General features: G+C 34.9%; 1 protein-coding gene and 2 non-coding genes across 3 annotated transcripts in view; 2 read left to right on the forward strand and 1 right to left on the reverse strand.

The window, feature by feature from the left end:
- Positions 1 to 603: 603 nt before the first annotated feature.
- Trnap-ugg lies at positions 604 to 675 on the reverse strand. The gene has a single exon. It is a non-coding gene; the product is annotated as a tRNA-Pro (tRNA).
- Positions 676 to 3,572: 2,897 nt separating this feature from the next.
- Positions 3,573 to 3,644, forward strand: Trnap-ugg. Its single transcript has one exon. It is a non-coding gene; the product is annotated as a tRNA-Pro (tRNA).
- Positions 3,645 to 15,767: 12,123 nt separating this feature from the next.
- Positions 15,768 to 25,774, forward strand: part of LOC106668392 — a 561,179-nt gene continuing 551,172 nt past the window's right edge. Inside the window, exon 1 of the mRNA XM_024230497.1 lies at positions 15,768 to 16,108. Coding sequence (XP_024086265.1) covers positions 15,947 to 16,108 — 162 coding nt within the window. The 5' untranslated portion in view covers positions 15,768 to 15,946. The remainder of the gene's footprint in view (positions 16,109 to 25,774) is intronic.

The following is a 25,774-nucleotide window of genomic DNA, read 5'->3' on the forward strand; positions in this document are numbered from 1 at the left end:
GGTTCCTTGCAGGCGATCAATTTTTGATATGAATTGATAAAATATTTCTTTTTTTGATTGTGTTTCATCTCGTTACACAAATAATAAAGACATTTATTTATACGTTCGCAGCAATATGTCACGACTGTTTTTTGATGCAAGTAAGACGGGCCTAACCCTGATCCTAATTATTAGAAGATTTCAGGTTTCTAATGGTTTCAATCGGGCATAAATAGAAACAGATCAAGCGCCTTTTAATAATATAAATTAATCAAAATTTCAAAACAGATTTATTAAATCAACAAGGATGCAATAATAGCTAACACAAATTAAATCTCTATTTCTTTTCTAAATTTTAAAACAATCAATTTTTTAAAATAAAAAAGGCATATTTTTTTGCAAAATTATAAAAAAGAATTAAATTAAGCTTTTGCATTTAAAAAAATACCCATTTTATTGACGTTGACTAGTTTTTAAGAAAACCATGGGTGGTATCGTGGTCAAGTCGCCTATTTTGGAGTTTCCATTAAATATGGCGGTGAATGGAAAACAAAAAAAATTAATAAAAAAACGCACACAAGCACTTACATAATATATAAAAAACACTACATAAAAATAAAATAAGGGCCGCTCCGGGATTTGAACCCGGGACCTCCTGCACCCAAAGCAGGAATCATACCCCTAGACCAAGCGGCCACGCGTTTACGATCACCCTACCGAGGACTCACCGATCATTGATTATAGATCATTTGCAGTATTAAAAGTACAATCCTATTTATTTAAAACAAACTGCTATCATAATGTGTATTTTCGTATTTTGTATTTTATTTTATTTTATTTTTTGTATATTTTTTTCTTTTCTCTCTTTTTTTCTATATTCTCTCTTTCTTATGTAAACTGCATATATATTTGTAAACCGATGACCTCTGGCAGACGGATCGGACGATCCATGTCCATATTGCTTTTGTTCTTTAATATAACGAAAATTTTTAATTTTGTTTTAATGAACCATTATTAATATTATTTTATTATTATTAACTGGTATCATCACGTAGATAAAAATTAAATGTTTATTCTTTTAATACCTAATTATAACTTAATAATAATGTTAATTACTATTTTACTTGATATGGTAGTTGCAAAAGCTTTCCAAAAGCAAAAAAAAGGTTCAAGACAAGTTTATCGTAATTTTCCATCTCCCTTGCAATATCAGATCGTGTTAATTTTATAAAACTAACAAATTCATTTTAAAACATTTGTTTTTAGTTTGTACTTCTGCTTCTATTGGGTTGTCCGGAAAATAATGCAGGTTTTCATGTTTTCCTTCAACAACCGCTCTATATAATAAACTGTTTACGTTTGATGGATTATTCTTTTGTACGGATGTCAACACTTTTCAATTTTCTTCCAAACAGAAATGTTTGTTTATCTCAGTAGAATTTCGTTACTTGGGAATAATAATAAGATGTGAACCAGTGATTTTCGGTAATTTTAGTTATTCTCGGTCGGAAAGGTGCCCAAACGGCCAGGAACATTAATAAATTCTTGAGTGATGGCAATGCGAGTAAGAGCACCTTCAGACCTTGTTTAATAAATCTCGACAGGGAGGGTATAGCCTTGACGACAAAGAAGGTCCTGGAAGGATTTCTTCCCTGGATGATGATGTTCTGCGAGCTTGGTTGAAGAAAATCTCAGAACAACTATTCGAGAACTTGACCGTCGCTGACAACCTAAGGCAATTCGAAAGGTAAAAAGCTCGAAAATTGGGTTAGTTAAGTAGTTTGAGCAACACTTCTTTGCCGATACAAAAACGAACCTTTTCTGAAGAGAATTGTTACTTGTGATAAAAAAGTGGATTATGCACGATAACAGTAGACAATGGCTCGACAAAGGAGAAGCAGCGCTCATTGAAAAAAAAAAGTGATGGTGACTCTTTGGTGTGCTTCGTTCGTTGTGAATTACTACAACTTCTTGAATCCTGGCGAAACAATGCCGAAATTTATTGCTCTCAAATTGAAGCAATGCACCAGAAATTGGCATTATTGAAGCCATCTCTGGTCAATCGGAATAGATTCTGTTACACGACAACACTCGGCCCTCTCTATTCTCCAGACTTTTTTCACCTGGACGACGTTTTCCAACATAAAAAATTTATTGATCGAAAGTCGTTAGAAAATTCGTTTACCAAACTTGTCAATAATAAAGACTCAAAATTTTATTCAGAGGGTATACAGAAGTTGATAATTACTGTATTGAGTGTGATGGAGTTTATTTTAATTAATAAAAATGTTTAAAATCATTCATTTAATTGTGTTTATTTTTTGATCACAAAACTGGATTATTTTACGGACAACCCCATTGTTTGTTATTCCACTGTGTATAAATGCTTCCTAAATTGCTGTACTTTATATAATTATTCTCTCTTTCTCTTTCTCTCCGTCTATCACTCCCTATTTTCAATTTCTTTTAATACTAATTCTTTTTACCACTTTCTAAATCTCATTCAAGTACAATTTTTTAATTATTCAGAAATCGTGAGATGCGGTCAGGTGTGATGTAGGTTTCAGAAAAACATTTTCTTTATCGTGCCAACGTTTCGATCTTTATTGAGATCATCTTCAGAGCATGGGATTTAAAAACATTGTTTAAATTTTACAAATACATGTAGGATGTGAAAAAATTAATTTATACAATGCAAGAAATTTTAGATTAAAAATCTAATTTTAATTTAAAAAATTTAGATGTTTAATCTGATACTGCAAATGATCTTACCTCTAAAATTACCGACAATCGCTGGTTCACATCTTATTATTATTCCCAAGTAACGAAATTCTACTGAGATAAACAAACATTTTTGTTTGAAAGAAAATTAAAAAGTGTTGAAATCCGTACAAAAGACTAATCCATCAAACGTAAACAGTTTATTATATAGAGCGGTTATTGAAGGAAAACATGAAAACCTGCTTTATTTTCCGGACTACCCAATAGAACCAGAAGTACAAACTAAAAAAAAATGTTTTAAAAAGAAGGTGTTAGTTTTATAAAATTAACACAATCTGATATTGCAAGGGAGATGGAAAATTAAGATAAACTTGTCTTGAACCTTTTTTTTTTTGCTTTTGGACAGCTTTCGCAACTACCATATCGAGTAAAATAGTAATAAAAATTAATAACATTATTAATAAGTTATAATTAGGGATTAAAAGAATAAAACATTTAATTTTTATCTACGTGATAATACCAGTTAATAATAATAATAGTAATAATATAATAATAATAATTGCTTCATTAAAACAAAATTACAATTTTTCTTTATATTAAAGAACAAAAGCAATATGGACATGGATCGTCAGATCCGTCTGCCAGAGGTCATTGGTTTACAAATATATGCAGTTTACAGAAGAAAGAGAGAATAACAGAAAAAAAGAGAGAAAAGAAAAAATATTAAAAAAATAAAATCAAATAAAATACAAATACAAAAATACAAAGTATGATACCAGTTTGTTTTAAATAAATAGGATTGTACTTTTAATACTGAAAATGATCTTTAATCAATGAACGGTGAGTCTTCGGTAGGCTGATCGTAAACGCGTGGCCGCTTGGTCTAGGGGTATGATTCCTGCTTTGGGTGCAGGAGGTCCCGGGTTCAAATCCCGGAGCGGCCCTTATTTTATTTTTATGTAGTGTTTTTTATATATTATGTAAGTGCTTGTGTGCGTTTTTTTATTAATTTTTTTTGTTTTCCATTCACCGCCATATTTAATGGAAACTCCAAAATAGGCGACTTGACCACGATACCACCCATGGTTTTCTTAAAAACTAGTCAACGTCAATAAAATGCGTATTTTTTTAAATGCAAAAGCTTAATTTAATTCTTTTTTATAATTTTGCAAAAAAATATGCCTTTTTTTATTTTAAAAAATTGATTGTTTTAAAATTTAGAAAAGAAATAGAGATTTAATTTGTGTTAGCTATTGTTGATTTAATAAATCTGTTTTGAAATTTTGATTAATTTTGTATTATTAAAAGGCTTGATCTGTTTCTATTTATGTCCGATTGAAACCTCTGAGGATTTATCATGTAATAATTAGGATCAGGGTTAGGTCCGATTTACTTGGATCAAAAAACAGTCGTGAAATATTGCTGCAAACGTATAAATAAATGATTATTCAGAAATCGTGAGATGCGGTCTGGTGTGATTTAGGTTTCAGAAAAACATTTTCTTTATCGTGCCAACGTTTCGATCTTTATGGAGATCATCTTCAGAGCCTGGCATTTACAAACATTGTTTAAATTTAAAAAATACATGCAGGATGTGGAAAAAAGTGAATTTATACAATGCAAAAAATATATTTTTTTAAAATTCAATCAACATACTTTTACTCAATCAAAGTGTTTATTTTCTGCGTATAGATTATTGGTTGAATATAAAAAATATATATTTTTGCATTGTATAAATTCACTATTGTCCACATCCTTGATGTATTTGTTAAATTTAAACAATGTTTGTAAATCCCAGGCTCTGAAGGTGATCTCAATAAAGATCGAAACGTTGGCACGATAAAAAAAAAGTTTTTCTGAAACCTACATCACACCAGACCGCATCTCACGATTTCTGAATAATCATCGACTAACGGTCACTAATCACCACACATATAATTTTTTTTATTATTATTATTAAATAAGCCGCCTGTGCAGGTTCGCTCTCTCTTAGCAGTGGAAGCGGATCGGAAAAAAAACAAACACACTTACACAAAATATGCTCAAAATACCGCATTTGTATGGCCAAATATTAGAAAACAGTGTAATAATAATATCTGATACATAAAGCTTTAATTAAAAATCTTGTTTTTGACAAAACAAATTAATGAACTTTTATGTTTATTATTATAGATTTTTCCTCAGTCGATGAAACCGTCAATCGTATGGTTTCTAAATTGATAAATCTTGAAGTTATCCTCAACCGGTTGAGATACTGCGGAATATTTCAATAATGGAAAAAGGTCGAGATCCAATAAAAGAAGGTATGTCTCTGTCGATTCGATTCAAAAGTTGGATCTGCTTATCAAGTTGAGTGAAAGTTATTTGTTTCTAATGTTGTTTCTTTTGTTTTGCGGAAAAACGTTGCCTTGAATCTGTCATAATATGACACTTTTTCCAGCCATTACTACAACAACAACGTTACGTATGAAATAAGTATTTTTATATAAAATTGTTTGTCAATTTGTATTTGATTTGATCGTTTGACGGACGTAAAAAAACTACAGTTCATAGATCAGCTTGAAGTGATTAGCCGGTATAATTAACTTTACTAACTCTAAGGATCGATCAATCTTAAGCGGAGGGGACGGAGAAGGAGTGTTGGAAATATTAATAGGGAAGGTGTTGAAATATGAATTGTCTCTTGCCGGTGTGGATAAAATTAGAACGACATATCTCATATCCACCCTTAACTAGTCTAGAATTATAGACCGCTGTCAAACCGAATTCAAGAGGAAAAATTGTTATCCTCAAGAGTAATTTATTTACAGCCGCGAGACTGAAAAAATCCCGGCTTTACGGTTAATTTATGAATTCGAATTCGAGCATATATTTTGAAATGAAAAACATATGTTATGGGGTGTGTTTTTTCTCAAAAACGATATTTCTGTCGAAAGGGAATTGAAAATCAGGTCAATATTTATCTATAACATGTCTCGGTTCCATTTTATTTGGAAAAAGGTCTGCAAACACAAACCTTTCATTATAAAACTCGGGGCAATTTTTTTTGTAATAAAAGCCAAATAACGTTTCGCCCGGTACTTCTGCCAACAATTTTTATGTACACAAAAATAGACAAGCGGATGTTTCTCACGCCACTGACACACTATCCGAAAACGTTTCATAAACACATAAAATGCGACTAAGTTGAACTTAGACTTTATAGTATTATTAGCAGAATTTATGTATTATTTATTGGCGGGCCACCGAAAAAACGCCTCGGCTTCCCAGCGAAATAGTCGGATGCACACGTCCGTAATACTGGACATTCGAACGTCACTGATATTCTGCCGCCACCCATGACGTCTGGTCACTTTCACTCGCCACAGAGTACTCGATACTCCTCAGGTAATCTCAGTGTCCATTCACGCTAATAAATTTCTTTCATTTTTCAGACTACGCACTCTCAGCCCAGAGAATTCGGTATTCCTCAGGACGGGTTTAAGCACTCCATTCACGCTAATAAATTTCATTCACTCTCTAGATAACACTTTCACCCCAGATTAGTCGACATTCCCCGGGACGAGTTTAAGTCTTCCATTCACGCTATAAATTTGGTTCACTATCCATAAACACAATCTCATCCCAGAGAATTCGGTATTCCTCAGGACGGGTTTAAGCACTCCATTCACGCTAATAAATTCATTCACTCTGCACATAACACACACTCGCTGCAGATTAGTCGACCTTCTCCAGGACGGGTTTAAGCACTCCGTTCACGCTATAAATTTCGTTCCCCCTCCAAACAACATGTTCTCAACCCAGAGAATTTGACATTCCTCAGGACGGGTTTAAACCTTCATTCACGCTGATAAATTCCATTCACTCTCCAGATAACACAATCTTACCCCAGAGAATTCGGTATTCCTCAGGACGGGTTTAAGCTTTCCATTCACGCTAATAAATTTCTTTCACTCACCAGACAGCAGATTCTCGCACAGAGAATTCGATATTCTTCAGGACGGGCTTAAAACTTCATTCACGCTAATAAATTTTATTCACTTTGCACATAACACACACTCGCCGCAGATTAGTCGACATTCTCCAGGACGGGTTTAAGCACTCCATTCACGCTAATAAATTCATTCACTCTCCAGATAACACTTTCACCCCAGATTAGTCGACATTCCCCAGGGCGAGTTTAAGTCTTCCATTCACGCTATAAATTTGGTTCACTATCCAGATAACACAATCTCACCCTCAGAGTATTCGATATTCCTCAGGACGGGTTTAAGCACTCCAGTCACGCTAATAAATTTCTTTCACTTTGCACATTACACACATTCGCCGCAGATTAGTCGACATTTCCCAGGACGTGTTTAAAGCCTTCATTCACGCTAATAAATTCATTCACTCTCCAGATAACACCCTCACCGCGGAGAATTCGATATTTCTCAGGACTACTTTTGCCCTCCATTCACGCTAATAAATTTTATTCACTCTCCAGACAAGACACCTCACTCCAGAGTACTCAATAAACATCGGGGTTGGGGATAAGCCCCTCTAATTTACATTCACAACGACATATAACATACAGCACATAAACGAATACTACGTAATTTAAAAACCCTTACAACCCTTTTTCCCGCCAGTAGTTGCTCATGTGTAAGCATTACAACTTCAGAATTAAACTTTTTTTTAAAATAAATATATTTACAAGGTTTATCAAGACATAAGACAAGTGCGTCGTTCCAGAACGACAGTTGTAACTAAACTGTTTAATGTAAACGGTTGGAGTTTCATAGGTAAAAGACAAATGGCAGTGTTTTTGTAATCAGAAGTGTCTTGTTGCTACTTGAAATATATATTTGCATACATAGTATCCGTATCGGAGATCACAACCCGGATAATGCAGGTTTTACTGAATTTACAATTTTGATTAATTATACTTTTAAAATAAGGTTTTGGTTGAGCCGAAGATCGTGGATTCGAATCCCGCTCGTGTCACTCGCCTTATCATCCCAACAACGACATTAGATTAAAATTGTAATTGATTAAAATAATTTATGTGTCAATTATGACAACTAAACACATACATGGATTAATGTATTTTACTATCCTGCTCGTGACACTGACTTTTTTATCTCAACTAAAAACCTTAATTAATTGAAAGATATTAATTGGTCAAGCGGACCACGAAAACTAGTAAATTTAATACGTTAACAAGAAGTATACCACCACTAAAGCTCTCCGTGACCATTTCATTTGTCGCCGAGATTCAAATAGATTACACGACATTTGAAAAATGGCGAAAAGGAGGGAAAATTAAAAAAAAGGTGGGGTTGAGATGGGAAGTTAGTGTCCGAGTGGATCGAAGTCGGTGCCTCGGTGGTAGAGTAGCGGCGTATCTAGCCGAAGGTCGTGGGTTCGAATCCCGCTCGTGACACTGACTTTTTTATCTCAACTAAACACCTTAATTAATTGAAAGATATTAATTGGTCAAAAATAATGACCAATCACTTCTACAATTTACTTAATATAAATATNAAATTAATTACTAATGTATGCAAAAATATTCTTACATTTTTAATCTATTTGTTTACAATTAAAAATAATTATAATTACGGTACTGATAATAAGAACAACATATATCTAGCAATAATAAACATTGCTATCGAATAATTACAAAAGTAGAATAAATTAATAGTTAAACCTAACTAGTTATAAATATATAAAAAATATAAAATCAGCTCATTTTATGCATCTTCTAGATTTAAAAAAAATTCGCTTTCTAATTTCAATAGGTTATATCCGTCCTCTCGACGTAGGTCGTGAATACCCTAATTGAATGGATTTTGGTCAAGGAGGCCGCAGTTTTTTTCCCTCCCGTCGATTTCAAAATCAATTTTCCTGGCAATCGACCTGGCTAAACGGACTGTCACGAAATGTGTGACGGAGCCAATTTTATTAAACCGCATACGGTCTTGTACAAAGGGAGGTTGGTAACGGTGTGGCGTGTTCCGGCGACCGGCGGAAGAGGCCTTTCGACGAAAACACTTCATCAAGTGGGCATTTGGAACGGAGAGGGACAAAGAAGCTGGAAGCCAATGAAGCGGATTTTTATCCGGCCTATAAAGGTAAAAGGCTATTGCCCAATCCACTCGAAAAGGCCCTTTCTTCCTCGTTGTTTTATTACCAGCCTAGAAGGAGCGCAGGTTTAAACACGTCCTCACTTGTAAAATTATTTGTGCTCATGTTCAATCCGATGAAGATTTGTTCCGAATTTTCAATGTGACAAAATGGCAAAAAGGAGGGAAAATTCGAAAGTTTGGGTTGAGACGGGAAGTTAGTGTCCCAGTGGATCGAGGTCACGATAGCTCAAATGGCAGCGCAGCGGCGTATTTAGCCGAAGGTCGTGGGTTCGAATCCCGAAACACTGACTTTTTTTAGCTCAACCAATACCTTACATAAAGATATAATTAATTGAATCATGAAATATTTTGTGAGGTCTGGAAGGAGTTGGCTTACTGTCTGGCAATTTCATCATGATGGTCCGCCTTATCTTACTGGTTTCTTGTCAGACACTTTTTCCCATTCTGACATCATCACATCATTTTGCGATTACAGAATTTTTAATGTAGAAATCTGTAATTACACGACTCGGCACTTTTTATAGAATGTCTTTTATCTTAGCTGATTATTCAGAAATCGTGAAATGCGGTCTGGTGTGATGTAGGTTTCAGAAAAACATTTTCTTTATCGTGCCAACGTTTCGATCTTTATTGAGATCATCTTCAGGGCCTGGGATTTACAAACGTTGCTTACATTTAACAAATACATGTAGGATGTGGAAAAAAGTGAAATTATACAATGCAAAAAATATATTTTTTATATTCAATCAAAGTATTTTTTTGCATTGTATAAATTCACTTTTTTCCACATCCTACATGTATTTGTTAAATTTAAACAATGTTTGTAAATCCCAGGCCCTGAAGATGATCTCAATAAAGATCGAAACGTTGGCACTATAAAGAAAATGTTTTTCTAAACCTACGTCACACCAGACGGCATCTCACGATTTCTGAATAATCATCGACTAACAGGCACTAATCACCACACTTTTATCTTAGCGTTCATTCTCTAAGCACGGGTCATTTTCGTTTCAGTCCTGGAGTTGCAGTAGCAGTTCCATGAACGTGCAGTATTCAGACTTGAAAATTATTGGCCATTCCAGGTCCAGTTTTTGACGAAGAATCAAGGACATGAGAGGTAAGATTTGCTCTTGTTTCACCTGCATTCAATTACCATATTTACTATATTTTTAGGTTCAGTTCAGGGGTGATGAATTCTTCTGACAAACTCACCGATATCATGATAGAATATGGTGTTGTTTTTTCGAGGTTCGTTGTACTTTTTTGGTGGAACTCCATCATCCAAGATTGAATATCAATGAAGCTTTTAGTTCCAACCATTTATTAGTTTATTTCAAAATTTTACACAAACACTGTAAGCAAATAAAATAATACAAACCAGATAACGTAAGAATATACTTTATTACACAAAAATGTTGGTTTACATTCTTTTTTTCCATTAAATGTAATTATATCGGAAAAATTCACCGACATCTTAGTAGAATATGGTGTTCTTTTTTCGAAGTTTGTTGTACATTTTTGGTGGAACTCCATCATCAAAGATTGAATATCAATGAAGCTTTTAGTTCCAACCATTTATTAGTTTATTTTCAAAATTTTACACAAACACTGTAAGCAAATAAAATAATACAAACCAGATAACGTGAGGATATAATTTATCACACAAAAAAGTTGGTTTAAATTATTTTCTTTCCATTAAATGTAATTATTTTGGAAAAATTCACCGATATCATAATAGAATATGGTGTTCTTTTTGCGAGGTTCGTTGTTAATTTTTGGTGGAACTCCATCATTAAAGATTGAATATCAATGAAACTTTGAGTTCCAACTGTTTATTAGTTTATTTTCAAATTTTTTCATTTATGTTATAAGAAAATAAAATAATACAAACCACCTAACCTGAGGATATAATTTATTACACAAAAAAGTTGGTTTAGATTATTTTCTTTTCATTAAATGTAATTATTTTATTCAATTCATTAGATATAAATTATAAGGATAGGATAAGGCTGAAGATGCTTACAATCTAAGTGAAAAGCATCCGAAATAAACTAATAAACAGTTGGAACTAAAGGCTTCATTGATATTCAACCTTTGATGGTGTTATTTTGTTGTGTCTGAAGATGACAGCTTGTAGAAGAACTTAATTGTTTATCGCTTTAAGGCGGATCTGATAACCCCTTAAATGTAAAAGGAGCGCTAATAGATTTTTTGGAGGATAAACTTTAATCCCGATTTCATCCTCAATATAATTTGCTCTTCTTTACCCGCATATCATACAAAAATACAAAACTGTCTAAAAATAACCTGTAACTCTTATTAACCTTGCAAATAGGCAGGTATTGAGTACCTGTTACGAGTCATCAAATTTGACGTTGGAACATTATCGGTAATTTTTCCCTAAGAATAAGGAAATCAAAGGTAAAAGAAACTTTATTGGATTGAAAAAAACAACATCGACGAATATTGTCACGAAAAAGAAAATAATTTCAAATATGACATCGTAACTTTTTAAGCCGAAATAAAATGTTCGGATAATTCAAGTACTAACATAAAAAAGATGTTTTGGGCCGAGGGCGGACGTTTACTTGTTTCAGGTTTAGGATACGGACTTGGGTAAACGATCCCGAAGGAGGGAAACTTCAATCGGAATCGATACGGGAAGGGACAGAAGATTTATCCGTTGACTTTTATCCTGTCCAGTTTTCGGCCATCTTTCGTCGTAAAACAATCGGGTATTTTGTAGAAATGTACGGGACAATTCTGGTAAACTATGTTCCTGGTTTCTTTTTTATATTAGAGCGTTTTACCTTATTTAATAAAATATCCAAAATAGGTTTTTATTTTGACGAAATGGGATGCCAACTCATTGTCCCCAAGTCTCTTGGTGAATCAGCTCTTCAGTTTCGAGTGGTGCTGAAAAGACTAAATAACCACTATACGGAAGAAAACTACTCTTTCACTTTGCATTTGCAATAATATTTTACAAATACAAACTACGTACGGGCGCAGCAGCGAGGATAATTATATCGAAGATAGTAAGAAAAGAAAAAATTAGGTATTTCTATGTGGTCTGCAATATGAAATTAAATGTTGTTCTATAATTTCCCGTAATGAACAATAAGACCAAATTACAAAAAGTGAAACGATGAAAATAGGGGGAAATTATATTATGCGGATACGGTCCTCGGAGTTATGACCGATCCGAAAGATGGGAGAAGGTGAAATTTAGGTCTGATAGAAAACAGCGAAGTTAGGCGGACCAGAAACGACCCAACTACAAGCCACAAATTTATTTCAGCCTTTATTATTTAAAACTCCACTTTTATGTAGTATCGCTTGCGGTAGTCCCTCAGGGTGGCGTCCTCGGCCGGTATTCATTCTATCCTGTAACTCCCACCACGTCATCTCTCTCTCTCCCCACACGCACGCACGCACGCACGCACGCACGCACGCACACACACGCGCACGCGCACACACACACACACACACACACACACACACACACACACACACACACACACACACACACACATCATTCCATTGAACAATGGTTCAGAAAATGGCGGATCAAGCTAATTACCAAATTACCACTAAATCCCAAAACATAACCTTCACCTTCCGTTGCATCATCCTAACTCCAATTTAAACTTTCAGTCCTTCCCATCGGAAACGTCCCCGCTACCTAGGGATGTACCTAGACGAACGACTTACCTGGAATCCCACGATACACGACTCGAAAGGATATAACTGAACTGAGGGTAACGATTACATGAAATACACACAAGACAACAGACCTAACCTCTCCCTTGACAATATAATGCCCATTTACATACATTTCAATACAAAAACCAATGAGGACATATGACATAGGACCATGGGGGTTCAACCAGACCTTCTAATCTCCGGAGAATTCAGACCTTCCATCACGAATCCTTAGTTCCATCGTCAATGTCCCCTTCTGTGCCTCTAAACACCATCATAACCACCTAAATGTTGTGTTTTTAAATGAAGTTGCAAAATCCATGTACAAAATATTCCACACTAACCTTCAAACACTCTAATCCCTACGTAAAACTACTTTCCTCCTGGTATTTTCTCAACCATCCTCGATGTCTAAAATGGCAATGGCCCCTTGACCTGCTCTAATGGAATGCGAGTGATTGAATGATGATTTGTAATTTAAGAGGTGATAGCTTCTCTACTCGATGTTTTGAAGGATTGAAGATTCCGCCGAGGACAAAGCTAAATTTTGATTTACACTAATTAAGGTTTTTAGTTGAGATAAAAAAGTCAGTGTTACGAGCTGGATTTTCCCTCCTTTTTGCCATTTTTCAAATAACAAAAGGTGGGGTTGAGATGGGAAGTTAGTGCCTGAGTGAAGTCACGATAGCTCAAGTGGTAGAGTAGCGGCGTATCAAGCCGAAGGTCGTGGGTTCGAATCCCGCTTGTGACACTGACTTTTTTATCTCAACTAAAAACCTCAATTAATTGAATGATATTATTTGGTCAAGCGGACCACGAAAACTAGTGAATTGATTTAAACTTTGGAGAATTTATGAAGTAAGACATAATTCTGGAGATTTGAAGAATGTTTTCGGTATTATCCTCGTTTCATCTAGGTTACTAACTATCCGTTTACAAGTTCATTTGGTCGAAATGTTAAAGAAAGTCAGTGCAGCAACAAAAAAGAATCACTATTCAGATTTCAGAATGACCTCGAAGTACTCCTGTGTTGTTGGTCAGGGTCAAACCTGTCATAATGTCCTATCAAGTATAGGTTAAGGAACTAATAGGTTTCATCACGTTTCACCCGAATAATCCACACTTTAAATTTTGTCGTCAATAATTGGTCTTTCACATACTCAAATAATACAAACATACAATAGGTTTTAAACTGTATTGTGAAAAACCAGTGTTGTTAATAGTCCGGAGTCAAACCTAGGTCAGGTCGGTCCTGCTCATCAAAGTTCAATATCTTTCGGCTTCTTATGTAATTTCAGCATGATGCAGTTTTAACCTAAACTACACGTACGACATTCTTAACAGAAGACATATCAACTAGCCTATTATTAGTATTCAACTAGGACAATGGAGTACTCTATATTACTTATATATTAGTATTAATTCTTTTTTATGTAAGGTCTTGATTGAGATGAAGATCACGATCGGGATTCGAACCCAAGACCAATACGCCGTTGCTGTAACTATTGTACTTGAGCTATCGTGACTTTGATCACCACCTCCCCATCTCAACATACAACTTTTCGCATTTTCCCTCTCTCCATTTTTTAAATGTCGTGTAATCAGATTCTTAGCGATATATGCAAATGGCTGTTTGTGAAGTGATTCTTCTTTACTTATTAAATATTAATCCATTTATGTTTTGTGGTCTAATTGACCACATTTTATTTCAATTAATTGTTCTTTTTTATATAAGGTCTTGTTTGAGATGAAAAATGGTATGGTGTCTTGTATCTCAGGAGTTTTGGCAGTCAGAAAAAGAAAGAGTGGAAGGTAGAGTGCGGTTTCAATTGGAGTAGTAGCAGGTATATTGTTCTAGAAGTAAAGATTTCTGCAAAATGATAATTTTTTATCGCCTCTGATTTTGATGATGTTTGCGGTTAGAAGTATAATTCACATTTGAATTTCAAAGAGACCGATGAAAATTGTAGTTAAGAAATGCGTGGTGTTTAGTGACAGTTAATGATTATTGGGAGATCGTGAGATTCGGTCTGGTGTGACGTAGGTTGAGAAAACCAATTTCTTTTTCGTGTCAACGTTTTGACTTTAATTGATTCTGAAGATGTTCTCAATAAAGATCGAAACGTTGGCACGATAAAGAAAACGTTTTTCTAAAACCTACGGCACACCACGCATCTCACGATCTCCAAATATTGTGGTTAAGACGGTCCCACCAAAACCAGTAAATTTAAAAATTCGTTGACCACGACAATGAAAACTCCAACTCAATGACGTCGTAGGTACATGTAGCATTTGGTACTTTGGACTGTTGAGGTTTGACAAACTACTCTACGATGACAACCTTAGAGAAAATAACATACTTAGTACTAGATGGTCTTAAAATAGGCTGAAAGCTTGGCATATAAAATTTTGTGTTTTCATTAACTTGACTATACTGAGATCTAGGTTAGTTATTGTAAAAAGAGGTAAAATTCGAAAGGTTGTAGGATGAGATGGGGATTTGGTGTTGGAGTGGATCGAAGTCACAATAGCTCAAGTGATTAGCGCAGCGACATATTGGGCCGTCGGCCGAGGGTTCGAATCCCGCTCGTGACCCTAGCTTTTTCATCTAAACCAAGACTTTAAATTAAAAAGAATTAATACTAATATACTAAGTTAAAATAAAGGGATTAAAATTAGCAAGTTAACTTTTATTACTTATAATTATTATCTATTATGAAAATAATCGATACTGGATAGTCTCTTCAATTGTAATTAGAATAAAGTCTTGTAACTTCAGTACTTTACAAAAAATGTTATTCGAAAGTTGAATTTCAGTCCTACGAAGATCCAGATCGTACATAAGTTCCCGCCAATTTCTGTTTTTGAGTTAGGGGAATAAAAAGACCTTTTTTTACGACTAAATATTAGGTAAATGGGGAGAGTTAATAGAGCAATGGGATGTTAGCGTTGCTTCGTATCGGTTTATAATAAAAAAGAAAGTTTCTTAATACATAAATTTAAACAAAAATTACAAAGAAAAAATTCCTTCATCGCTAGTCATTAAACCGATAATAAATTTTAAAAGTTTTTCTGTTATTTTATTTAGAGGGATAGTAAGTAATAACTAAAGTAGGGTTCGCTGATTAAAACGTTTATTACGTCCGTTTTATTGGTAGAAGCACGCTTGAGGTGAAGGAATTGCTGTGAGCATTGCTACGAGCAACCCCCACCGGGTGGCACTCGGGTCATTTTCGCCACCGACAACCCTCATTCCGACCCGAGTCGGCCCTGGAGACGGTACCACCCGCACCACCGCCCGCCACGAGAACACGCGAAATACGTGGAATTTTTTTCCTTTTTGCGCGTGTGACGACCTTGTGTTATGAGAGTCCTGTGATTTATTTATTCCTGCCGTTCGAAGGACGAAAATGACTGATTCGGTGTGCGCCTCGCCGGCGCGGAGCATCAACCACGACTCGATGGACTCAGGGTCCGAGTGCGAAGGAGGAAGCGTCCTTCTCACCGAGGTGCCCGGCGACCCTGATCAGACCATTCTCACCGGCTACCTTAAATTCAGGGACTACAAGAGGGTGAGAAGTTATTTCCCCACATTGAAAAAACCCCAAAAAACATAATAATAATAAAAATAACTAAACATCCCCTTCGCTCTTATAACAGCAATTGCAATTATAATAAAAAAAATTACTATTTAGAGATCGTGAGATGCGGTCTGGTTTTACGTAGGAAAAACATTTTCTTTATCTTGCCAACGTTTCGATCTTTAATGCGATCATCTTCAGGGCTCAAAGTGTTTGTTTTCTGTGTAAATGAGCCATTAATGTGTGTCGTGTTGAGAGTGCGCTTAAACTTCTGGGCACTCTCAACACAACACATTCATGACACATCTCGACAGAAAACAAACACTTTGAGCTCTGAAGATGATCGCGATAAGGATCGAAACGTTGGCACGATAAAGAAAATGTTTTTCTTAACCTACGTCACACCAGACCGCATATCACAATCTCTAAATAATCATTAATTAACGATTACTAAATACAACGAAAAATTACGATTGTCGTGTTCTGAACCCTAAGGATTACACAACAGTTGTAAGAGTAACAAATCTTGTAACTAATGTTTTCAAACCTTATTAATGCGGCTAATTTCCAAGAAACAACACTTATTATTTTAATCATAATAATGAACATGCAGTGAGATTCCTTTTTGACATCAGTGGCGTGATGAACCTGAAGTCTTCTCCGGTCATTTCTAGCCATTCCTTTGTCATTTCTTTGGTCTATCATAATGTCCAACCAACCATAGATTCTCTAACCAATAGGTTTGATCACTTTTCAGCTGAACAATCCACATTGTTAGTATAGTGTTTGGTGCAAAATTGACAAATACAGCAGTATTCGTGTGGAATTTTAAATAGAGGTAGATGTATTAGTCGGAGTCTAATATACTGCGTCCGTTAAGAGCTATTGTATCCCCCGTTCTGTTCCTATAGCACACCGGTGAATATGAATAGAGTCCTATTTCATCAAGGAACTTGATTAACAGGCCCGATTTTATTAGTTTTAGTATTTTTTCTACAATCACAGCGTAAATCCCAAAACACTTCCTTCAGCGGGCAGTTGTAGAACCGCACTTTGTTAGTAGGTGTGTTGGTGTCTCCTCTGCCTCTTTGCAGAATCTGCATGTGTCGTCTGGGATTATTCCAATCTTATTTAAGTGTCTATTAAATTTGCAGTGTCCTGTTAAGAATCCTGTTAGGATTCGCAGTTTTTTCCTGCTTCTTTTGATACATTCTATCACTTCTTTCCTTCCGAAATTTTGTTAGGAGGTTCTTGGATTTTAAATAAGTCTATTTAATTTGCAGTGTCCTGTTAGGATTCGCGGTTTTTTCCTGCTTCTTTTGATACATTCTTTTACTCTTTTCCTTCCGAAATTTGTTAGGAAATTCTTGGATTTTAAATAAGTATGACATGCAGTTTTTATAATTTAGCCCATTGGAAAACGTGTAGTCCTACTCGATCTTCCTGATCTGCATATCCTGGCTGGTTTGTTATTAATGGAGGCCATCTTCATTGCAATTCATGCAGAACCTTGTTTGACAGACCAAAAACAGCGCGGATAGGCCGATCAGGAAGATCGAATAGGACTAAACATTTTCCAATGTCCTAAATTATATAAACTTCATATATTATCTCTATTTTATTTAAACCAAAAAAATAAATTTTGAGACTTCTTTGCATACCCTGCGAGGTGATGACCTCGTAATTTGGCCAACAGCGTTTGAATGATTGATTCAGAATAATGTAGGGTTGACGTATGCCCTGATTTCAATTGAGAATTCCATTTCAAAGTGTAAAACGCTTAACATTTTTGTGTTTTTGAATGATATTTTCGGTCGTTTTCTAGATTCGGCTTAACTAATGCAATTAGTTATATTTTTACATTAAGTTTTTATTTTTACCTTTAGTCGCAAGCAATTTTGGTCTTTTACGATCTTCGTTTCACCATCACGCAGTCATCAAGAATCATGTTAACAAAAATATGTAACAAAGAAAAGATAAGATGTAGATAACAATAGATTACATTTCATTAGGGTTATTTGAGGGCAAGAGAAGACACCTAAAAATTAGAACCTTTTCCATTATAAATCAAAATTCTACGTCAATGAAAAAAAAAATTCAATTCTTGAATTCATCCAATGTTATTTGGATTATTTTTTGGTTTTTTTAACCTGCCCATCCCACGAGCTTTAAATCATTAATGGTTTTCAATTTGGGTTTCGGGGTTATAAAAATTTAATCTTTATGTTTAAAAAAATAAACCTAGGAATAAATCAAATATTAAACTATCAATATTAACATCGGGCTAGAATTTATAATTAAACACTGTCATAAATTGTAAATATATGGCACAACAGACTACTGGAAAAGTTTTTAGTGTTTAATGTTAATGAAGTTTTGGAATGTAATGCAAAATATCAACCAAAAATGCGTAGTCAAAATAGTAAAGTGATGGTGGTGTCAGTCTTATTAAAAAGTTTAATTTTCAGTTCACTGTAATCAAAGTAATGACAGTTCGTTTTCATTTCTTCATTTTTACCCAATTTCATTTGTTCCATTTTACCCTGTATCGTTAATGTGAACCTACATGTTTACATTACGCTCAGCCGTGGTTTCTTCCCTGAGTGCTGACATAGAAATTTCATTTATCCTCTTTTATTATTGCGAACTATTGACGTGCAATAAACGTCGGCTTGTCGGAAATTGTCCTTCGATTTATCCTTAGTGTGGTCGATGAAATTAGTTTCGTGTCGATCCACTTCGAAACAGGGATGACACGAAACCAGATATTTTTCTCGGAAAATAAAAACCACTTGGCCGGTTATTCAGTTTTTCACCCCCGGAGTCTGCCTTATATTTTATTCAAAACCATGAATAATTTTTTAAAGGATGAAGCCTTTTCCAACGCGTCTCATCGGCATAACTATTGAAACAAGTATGAGTATAATAAACTTAATATTTATTAAATCCATTCTATTTCGTCCGATTGACCAAATAACATCTTTCAATTAATTAATCTTTATGTAAGGTATTGGTTGAAATGAAAAAGTTAGTGTCACGAGCAGGATTCGAACCCACGTCCTTCTGCTCAATACGCGGCTGCCCTAACAACTTGAGCTATCGTGACTTCACTGAAGTGGTTAGGGCAGCCGCGTATTGAGCCGAAGGTCGTGGGTTCGAATCCTGCTTGTGACACCAACTTTTTCATTTCAACCCATACCTTACATAAAAATTAACTAATATTTATTTATTTAGAAATCGTGAGATGCGATCTGGTGTGATGTAGGTTTCAGAAAAACATTTTCTTTATCGTGGCAACGTTTCGATCTTTATTGAGATCATCTTCAGGGCCTGGGATTTACAAGCATTGAATTTATAAAGTGAATTTATACAATGACTTTTCACTTTTCCACATCAAAAATGTAATTGTTATATGTAAACAACGTTTGTAAATCCCAGGCCCTGAAGATGATCTCAATAAAGATCGAAACGTTGCCACGATAAAGAAAATGTTTTTCTGAAACCTACATCACACCAGACCGCATCTCACGATTTCTAAATAAATATCGATTAACGGTCACTAATCACCACACACTAATATTTATTGTTAGAAATTTAAACGAAAGCTGTAATTTAAATTTATTTTTCGTTTTTGATGGCGCAAAAACTACAAGCGGCTTCAAATGTAACAAAGAATGAAAAACGTGGATCTATTCTGCACGACCAACCAATTTCTTTGTTTTCGATAAATTCAGTGATTTTTAACATTGTTTTCACAGCTATTATTATAATGCTATTTCAGTGTTGTTATACACATAAAAACTATTAGGAGAAGATTAATTAAATGCTAAATTGATGTTGTTACGTTGTTGTAAGTATGTCGAGTTTGCCAGATTCGAACCCGGGACCAATGGCTGTATACTAGTTCAAGGCAAAAAAAAAAAAAAAAAAACCGGGACCTTTACCTTACAGTGAAAATGTGTGGTGATTAGAGACCGTTAATCGATGATTATTCGAAAATCGTGAGATGCCGTCTGGTGTGATGTAGGTTTCAGAAAAACATTTTTTCTATCGTGCCAACGTTTCGATCTTTCTTGAGATCATCTTCAGGGCTCAAAGTGTTTGTTTTCTGCGTAATTATGCCATTCTTGCGTGTCGTGTTGAGAGGGTCATCGATATTATTATAATGATATTTGAGTTTGGTTATAAAATATATATATTTTTATAAAACAATAAGGTGAAGATTAATTAAATGCTAAATTTAAAATATTAAAGGGTTGTCATAGGTTAAAGTTTGAAATGATAGCAAATGTTTTCTAGATGTCTAGGACAACCGCACTTCTCGGATATTAAAAAAGTAAATTCTAATATTAAATATCTTCAATCTGTCATGGAATGTTCCGGCAACAGCTGGGACAAGTTAACTTTTTGATGAGATAACTTAACGGCGTTTCGTTTAACGTCGTCGGAGAGAGTTTTAATAACTTGTACATCACTTCGACAACGGCAAAACACACTTTGGAATGCCATACATTAGCGCTGAATTGATTTTGCCCGTTTAACTTAAACTCAGGTGATATAAATTGAGTTTCGATTTAATGGTCATGCATCGTCATGAGCGATTAGTACCATACCAGTTCCCTTGCCAAAAGCAGTTATGTTTGTTACAGAAATGAGACTTATTGTGACTTAATCCCAAAAATTATCGTAAACGTGTGGTGTTTAGTGACCGTTAGTTAACGATTATTTGGAGATCGTGAGATGCGGTCTGGTGTGACTTAGGTTTTAGAAAAATATTTTCTTTTATCGTGCCAACGTTTCGATCCCTATTGAAATCATCTTCAGCGCCTAGAGATCGGAACGTTGGCAGGATAAAGAAAATGTAGTTCTAAAACCTCCAGACCGCATCTCCAAATAATTCTTATCGTAAACGGTAACCCTACATGAACAGAAGATTTAACGGAACGATATCTGAAATAGCGTGCTTGTTAACGGATGACGGTAAAGAAAGCAAAGTCGTTTTTTGATGGATATGTTGTTGTTGGATAGAAATATAATAAAGTTGTCTATTTGGTAGTTAACAATAAACAATTCTTACAATTTTTCACGAATCCCGACTTTTAAAAAGTTAGTGTTCCAGCAATAAAATATTTGGTTTTTTATTTACATACTAGCAGGAATGACAATTAACTAAAAATACAGCAACCATATACATAGTTTCTTCAATGAAGCTGAAATAATTGTGTAAAAATGACACTTTTGGCTGAACCGCCTTAATCAAATTGAAAAACGAAAATAATAAGGGTGTAGGTCGTGGTTATAATGAATATGCACGTGGGCTTACTAACCACACGGTAATATTTTAGTTTTTCATACAATTGCTCAGCTAAATTGTTTTTGTTAAGAGTTTTTGACACTTCCTCCATTTCATTTAAATCCCCCCCCCCCATCGTCCGATAATTAATGTTGACTTTGTAAGTTAGGCCTGCAACTATCAGATTCTCAACATTTGCCAAACTATCGTCATCAATCAAGTGAAAACCCATAACATCAGTTAATGGTCGCTTTTTTTTACTGTAACTTGACCTACAATCCTACAAAATCCCCAGGAGCTTAGCGTTAGCGGCAAAATCCGTTATGCAAAAAGTCTTCAAATAGCGTCAAAATTATTCGAAATACGTTAAATAAAAATTCTTTTCAATTGATTAATATTTAATTATGGTTTTGGTTGAGATAAAAAAAGTCAGTGTCACGAGTGGGATTCGAACCCACGACTTTCGGCTAAATACTTGAACGTCTTTACCACTTGAACTATTGGGACTCGGAAACTAACTTCCCATCTCAGCCCCACCTTTTGAATTTTCCCTCCTTTTTGCCATTTTTCAAATGTCGTGTAATCTATTTGATTTGGCGACCAGTGTGGAAGTTAGTGTCCGAGTGGATTGAAGTCACGATAGCTCAAGTGATAGAGCAGCGGCGTATTTAGCCGAAGGTCGTGGGTTCGAATCCCGCTTGTGACAATGACTTTTTTATCTCAACCAAAACCTTAATTAATTGAAAAGAATTTATTTGGTGAAGCGGACCACTAAACCTAATAAAACTTAAATATAAAGGTCATATTGAAATAGCCGAAACGTTATACAGAATCTCTCTAATATTGGCAAACAATTAGCCGTAAAAATAAAATAAAAACTTTTTTTACTAATTAATTTATTTTGCACGATTGAATAAATCAAAAACCAAGTGGAGACACTCAGTACGTGTCCATGCGCTATTTCAACATGAGTTCACCGACTCGCTGACCAAAACACATCAACTCCAATTAATTAATTATTTTTATTATTATTGGAATACTTAATTGTTCGCGGTTATAAATATGCCAGTTTTTTACATTTTACTGTGTTTTACAACCCCTACTTCTGAGGATAGACATAGACGATAATTAAAAGTTATAGCTGCATAAAAGAATCCATAGTAAACATGTTTAAATAAGAGAAGAATTTGTTAGGTGAAACGACTTTTTCCAGCAAGCAACAAATTAATTAATGTGACGATGTATCTAGTGCTGTTTTTGCTTAGGTACAGCCATAGCGGCAGTTTTAAAGTAATAGACTATTCCAGTAAGTTTCTGATCATCACAGATGGTTTCATTAAAATCAGTGATGTTTGCTAGGGGTCCTTTTCTTTAATATTTGATCGCTTGGCGGTTGAAGAGTTACAAGGGGACGGAAACGCTCTCCTGTTTTAATATCAATACAGTATATCCTGTTTTATATGTATTGGCACTGATAAGCTCACGAGGGCGGAGGAAAAGCCGTTATTCAATGTTTTCTATTCGATGGGTGTTATAGAAAGGAATTATGCCACAAAGTCATGTAGCCGTATCTCTATCGAACGTTTGTACGTGGGAGCCGCTTCTTTGCGCAGATTGAAATATCTACGTTGAATATAAAGAGGCGGGCGGCTTCGTTTCTCGGCTTAAGCACCGTCACTCCAACCTAGGATGACGATATGCCAAGGCGACGCTTATTTCCATTTTCCCGATTTTACTTCGAGTCCTGACAAACAATGACTCGAGCCTCGGTAGACAGTCCAAGGGGTTCGATTTTAAGCATTTCGTCTATCGACATATTGGCAGTTCTAACTTAACTCTGAAAAGAAGAAAACAAAAATTCGCTATGACAATTTGTCAACAGCTTCTTTAAGTTTCTCATTCTCGATGAGCTGGATTATCGACCTGCTGGAAACATGAAGTTTTTTCGGAGGATCTACGGAAGAGGTCAACACAGAGAAAAACTTCCTTTCGGTTTTCGCCGAGCTTTCGCCAATTTTATACTGTCATCTTCAGGGCCTGTTTTATTATCATATTAAAAAAAAAACAATTAAAAACATGAAAAACAAATTGCACAAAAATTGAAATATCTTATATTTTTTAGACTTTTATGAGGTAAACTTTTCTCGACCACGTCTTTTAATTTTTATTGTACTTATAGTTGTAATTTTTAATTAATAATTTATTCAATTTAAATAATGTTTAGATGCTGAGCACCAAAAAAATCGTAATGTACTTCTGTGCCCAAAACACCAATGTCTTTTTATTTCCCCATTAAGGTTTAAGTAAGATATTTCAATTTTTGTGAAATTTGTTTTTCATGTTTTTAATTGATTTTTTTATATGATAATAAAACTGGCCCTGAAGATGGCAGTATAAAAACTGTCGAAAGCTCGGCGAAAACCGAAAGGAAGTTTTTCTCTGTGTTGACCTCTTCCGTAGATCCTCCGAAAAAACTTCATTTCTCATTCTCATACCGTAGCAATGAAAATTGGTACAATTATTTTAATCAGATGACAAATTTTCTCTCTTTTCGGTCCCAGGGCACACAGAACAGAAAGTTGTTCAAAACTGACCTTAGAAAATCCCTTGTTAGTAGTATGATCAGAACTCTTCTGTAAAATTTCAAACTGCCCTAAGAGAGGATTAATTGCCAGATGGATTAGTACAGATTAACACCTGGTAGTTCCAGGCTCAAGAAAGTTTTTCTTACATTCACTAGTTTTCGTGGTTCGCTGGACTAATTAATATCTTTCAATTAATTAAGGTTTTTAGTTGAGATAAAAAGTCAGTGTCACGTGCGGTATTCGAACCCACGATCTGCGGCTAGATACGCCGCTGCTCTACCACTTCAGCTATCGTGACCTTTATCTCAACTAAAACCCTTAATTAATTGAAAGATATTAATTGGTCAAACGGACCACGAAACTAGTGAATTTAATAAGTTTAAAATGAAGTATACCTTCACTAAAACTCTCCGTGGCCATTTAATTGTCGCCGAGAATCAAATTGATTACACGACATTTGAAAAATGGCAAAAAGTAGGTGGGTTTGAGATGGGAAGGTAGTGTCCGAGTGGATCGAAGTCACGATAGCCCAAGTGGTAGAGCAGCGGCGTATCTAGCCGAAGGTCCTGGGTTCGAATCCCGTTCACTGACTTTTTTATCTCAACTAAAACCTTAATTAATTGAAATTTTTTATTATTATTGCTATCGATGAAGATACAGTACATAAAAGAACCGTCTACTAATGGTTTGGGCTATTTCTATGTTGGGATTTCGACCTTAGCTACAAAGATCATAGGTCAAAAAATAAGTTGGGCAAAAACTCATCAGATTAGGTAATCTTTTCCAAATATCTTGGAAAATTAAAAACAAAATTTGTAGCAAGTCCGTTGACTGCTTTCATGCATCTTAAGGAGTTTGGCAAAATAAAAATGATGATAACATGGATGCCATGTGAATCCTTGTGACCCAGTTGATGATCTTTGCCCCCGTTGCACAACAGAAATGAGCTCTAATGAGAATGAATCAAGGTGAGAAAAGCCAATACCAAGATTGTGATAATTAAAGGTGAGTATAGAAGGTCTATTCCGGTATGCCTCATAGTCCAACCGTATGAACGTAGTACAATAGGGTCTTTCGCCACCTTAAAACCAAATTTAAATAATCTTAAAATTTAGTTATTTTTTAACATGTGTCGATCAACCTAAAGTAGGCTGAAGTTCCCACAATTGTTTAAAATCAATTTTTACCAGCGTTCATCCCTTTTTGTGCCATAATGCCGGTCTCGTTATAACGGTATAGCACTCTCGGAGTTGGGAGGAGCTAACGACTGAAGATTACTGGCTCAGGGTTTATACCCGCCGGGAGATTACGACCCTTCAGGATTACCATAACAGGTGTCATAAAGTCAACGTCTTCAATGAGGGCTTAATTTATATTTTTTAATATCCGATTTCACATTTCAATTTAGAACGAAAACCAACCCGGGGTGAAGTTGAAACTTTATAACGTGCGTGTTTCATAAGAAAATGTGGTTTTACAATTAACAAACCCAATTCAATCCAGCCGTGTCGTCTGTTTATATTAATTTTTCAGGTGGGTGAAAGTTAGCATTTACTATAATAATACCGAGCATAAAGAACAGAGATTAACAAAAATAAATACATTCGGGATGAAATTGCTTATAACCTAAACTAGAGTTGAAGAATAAATCAGATAAAAATTAAATAGAGTTAATTTATAATAGTTTAGTATTAAAACTTTCAACAGAAACTAAAATGATGTGACATGTCTGTTTATTTATATCATCACAGTACAACCTTATAAATAGTATGAAGTTTT

Source organism: Cimex lectularius, unplaced genomic scaffold (genome assembly GCF_000648675.2).
Source record: "Cimex lectularius strain Harlan isolate CLEC.00 unplaced genomic scaffold, Clec_2.1 scaffold36, whole genome shotgun sequence".
NCBI classification, from domain to species: Eukaryota; Metazoa; Arthropoda; class Insecta; order Hemiptera; family Cimicidae; genus Cimex; species Cimex lectularius.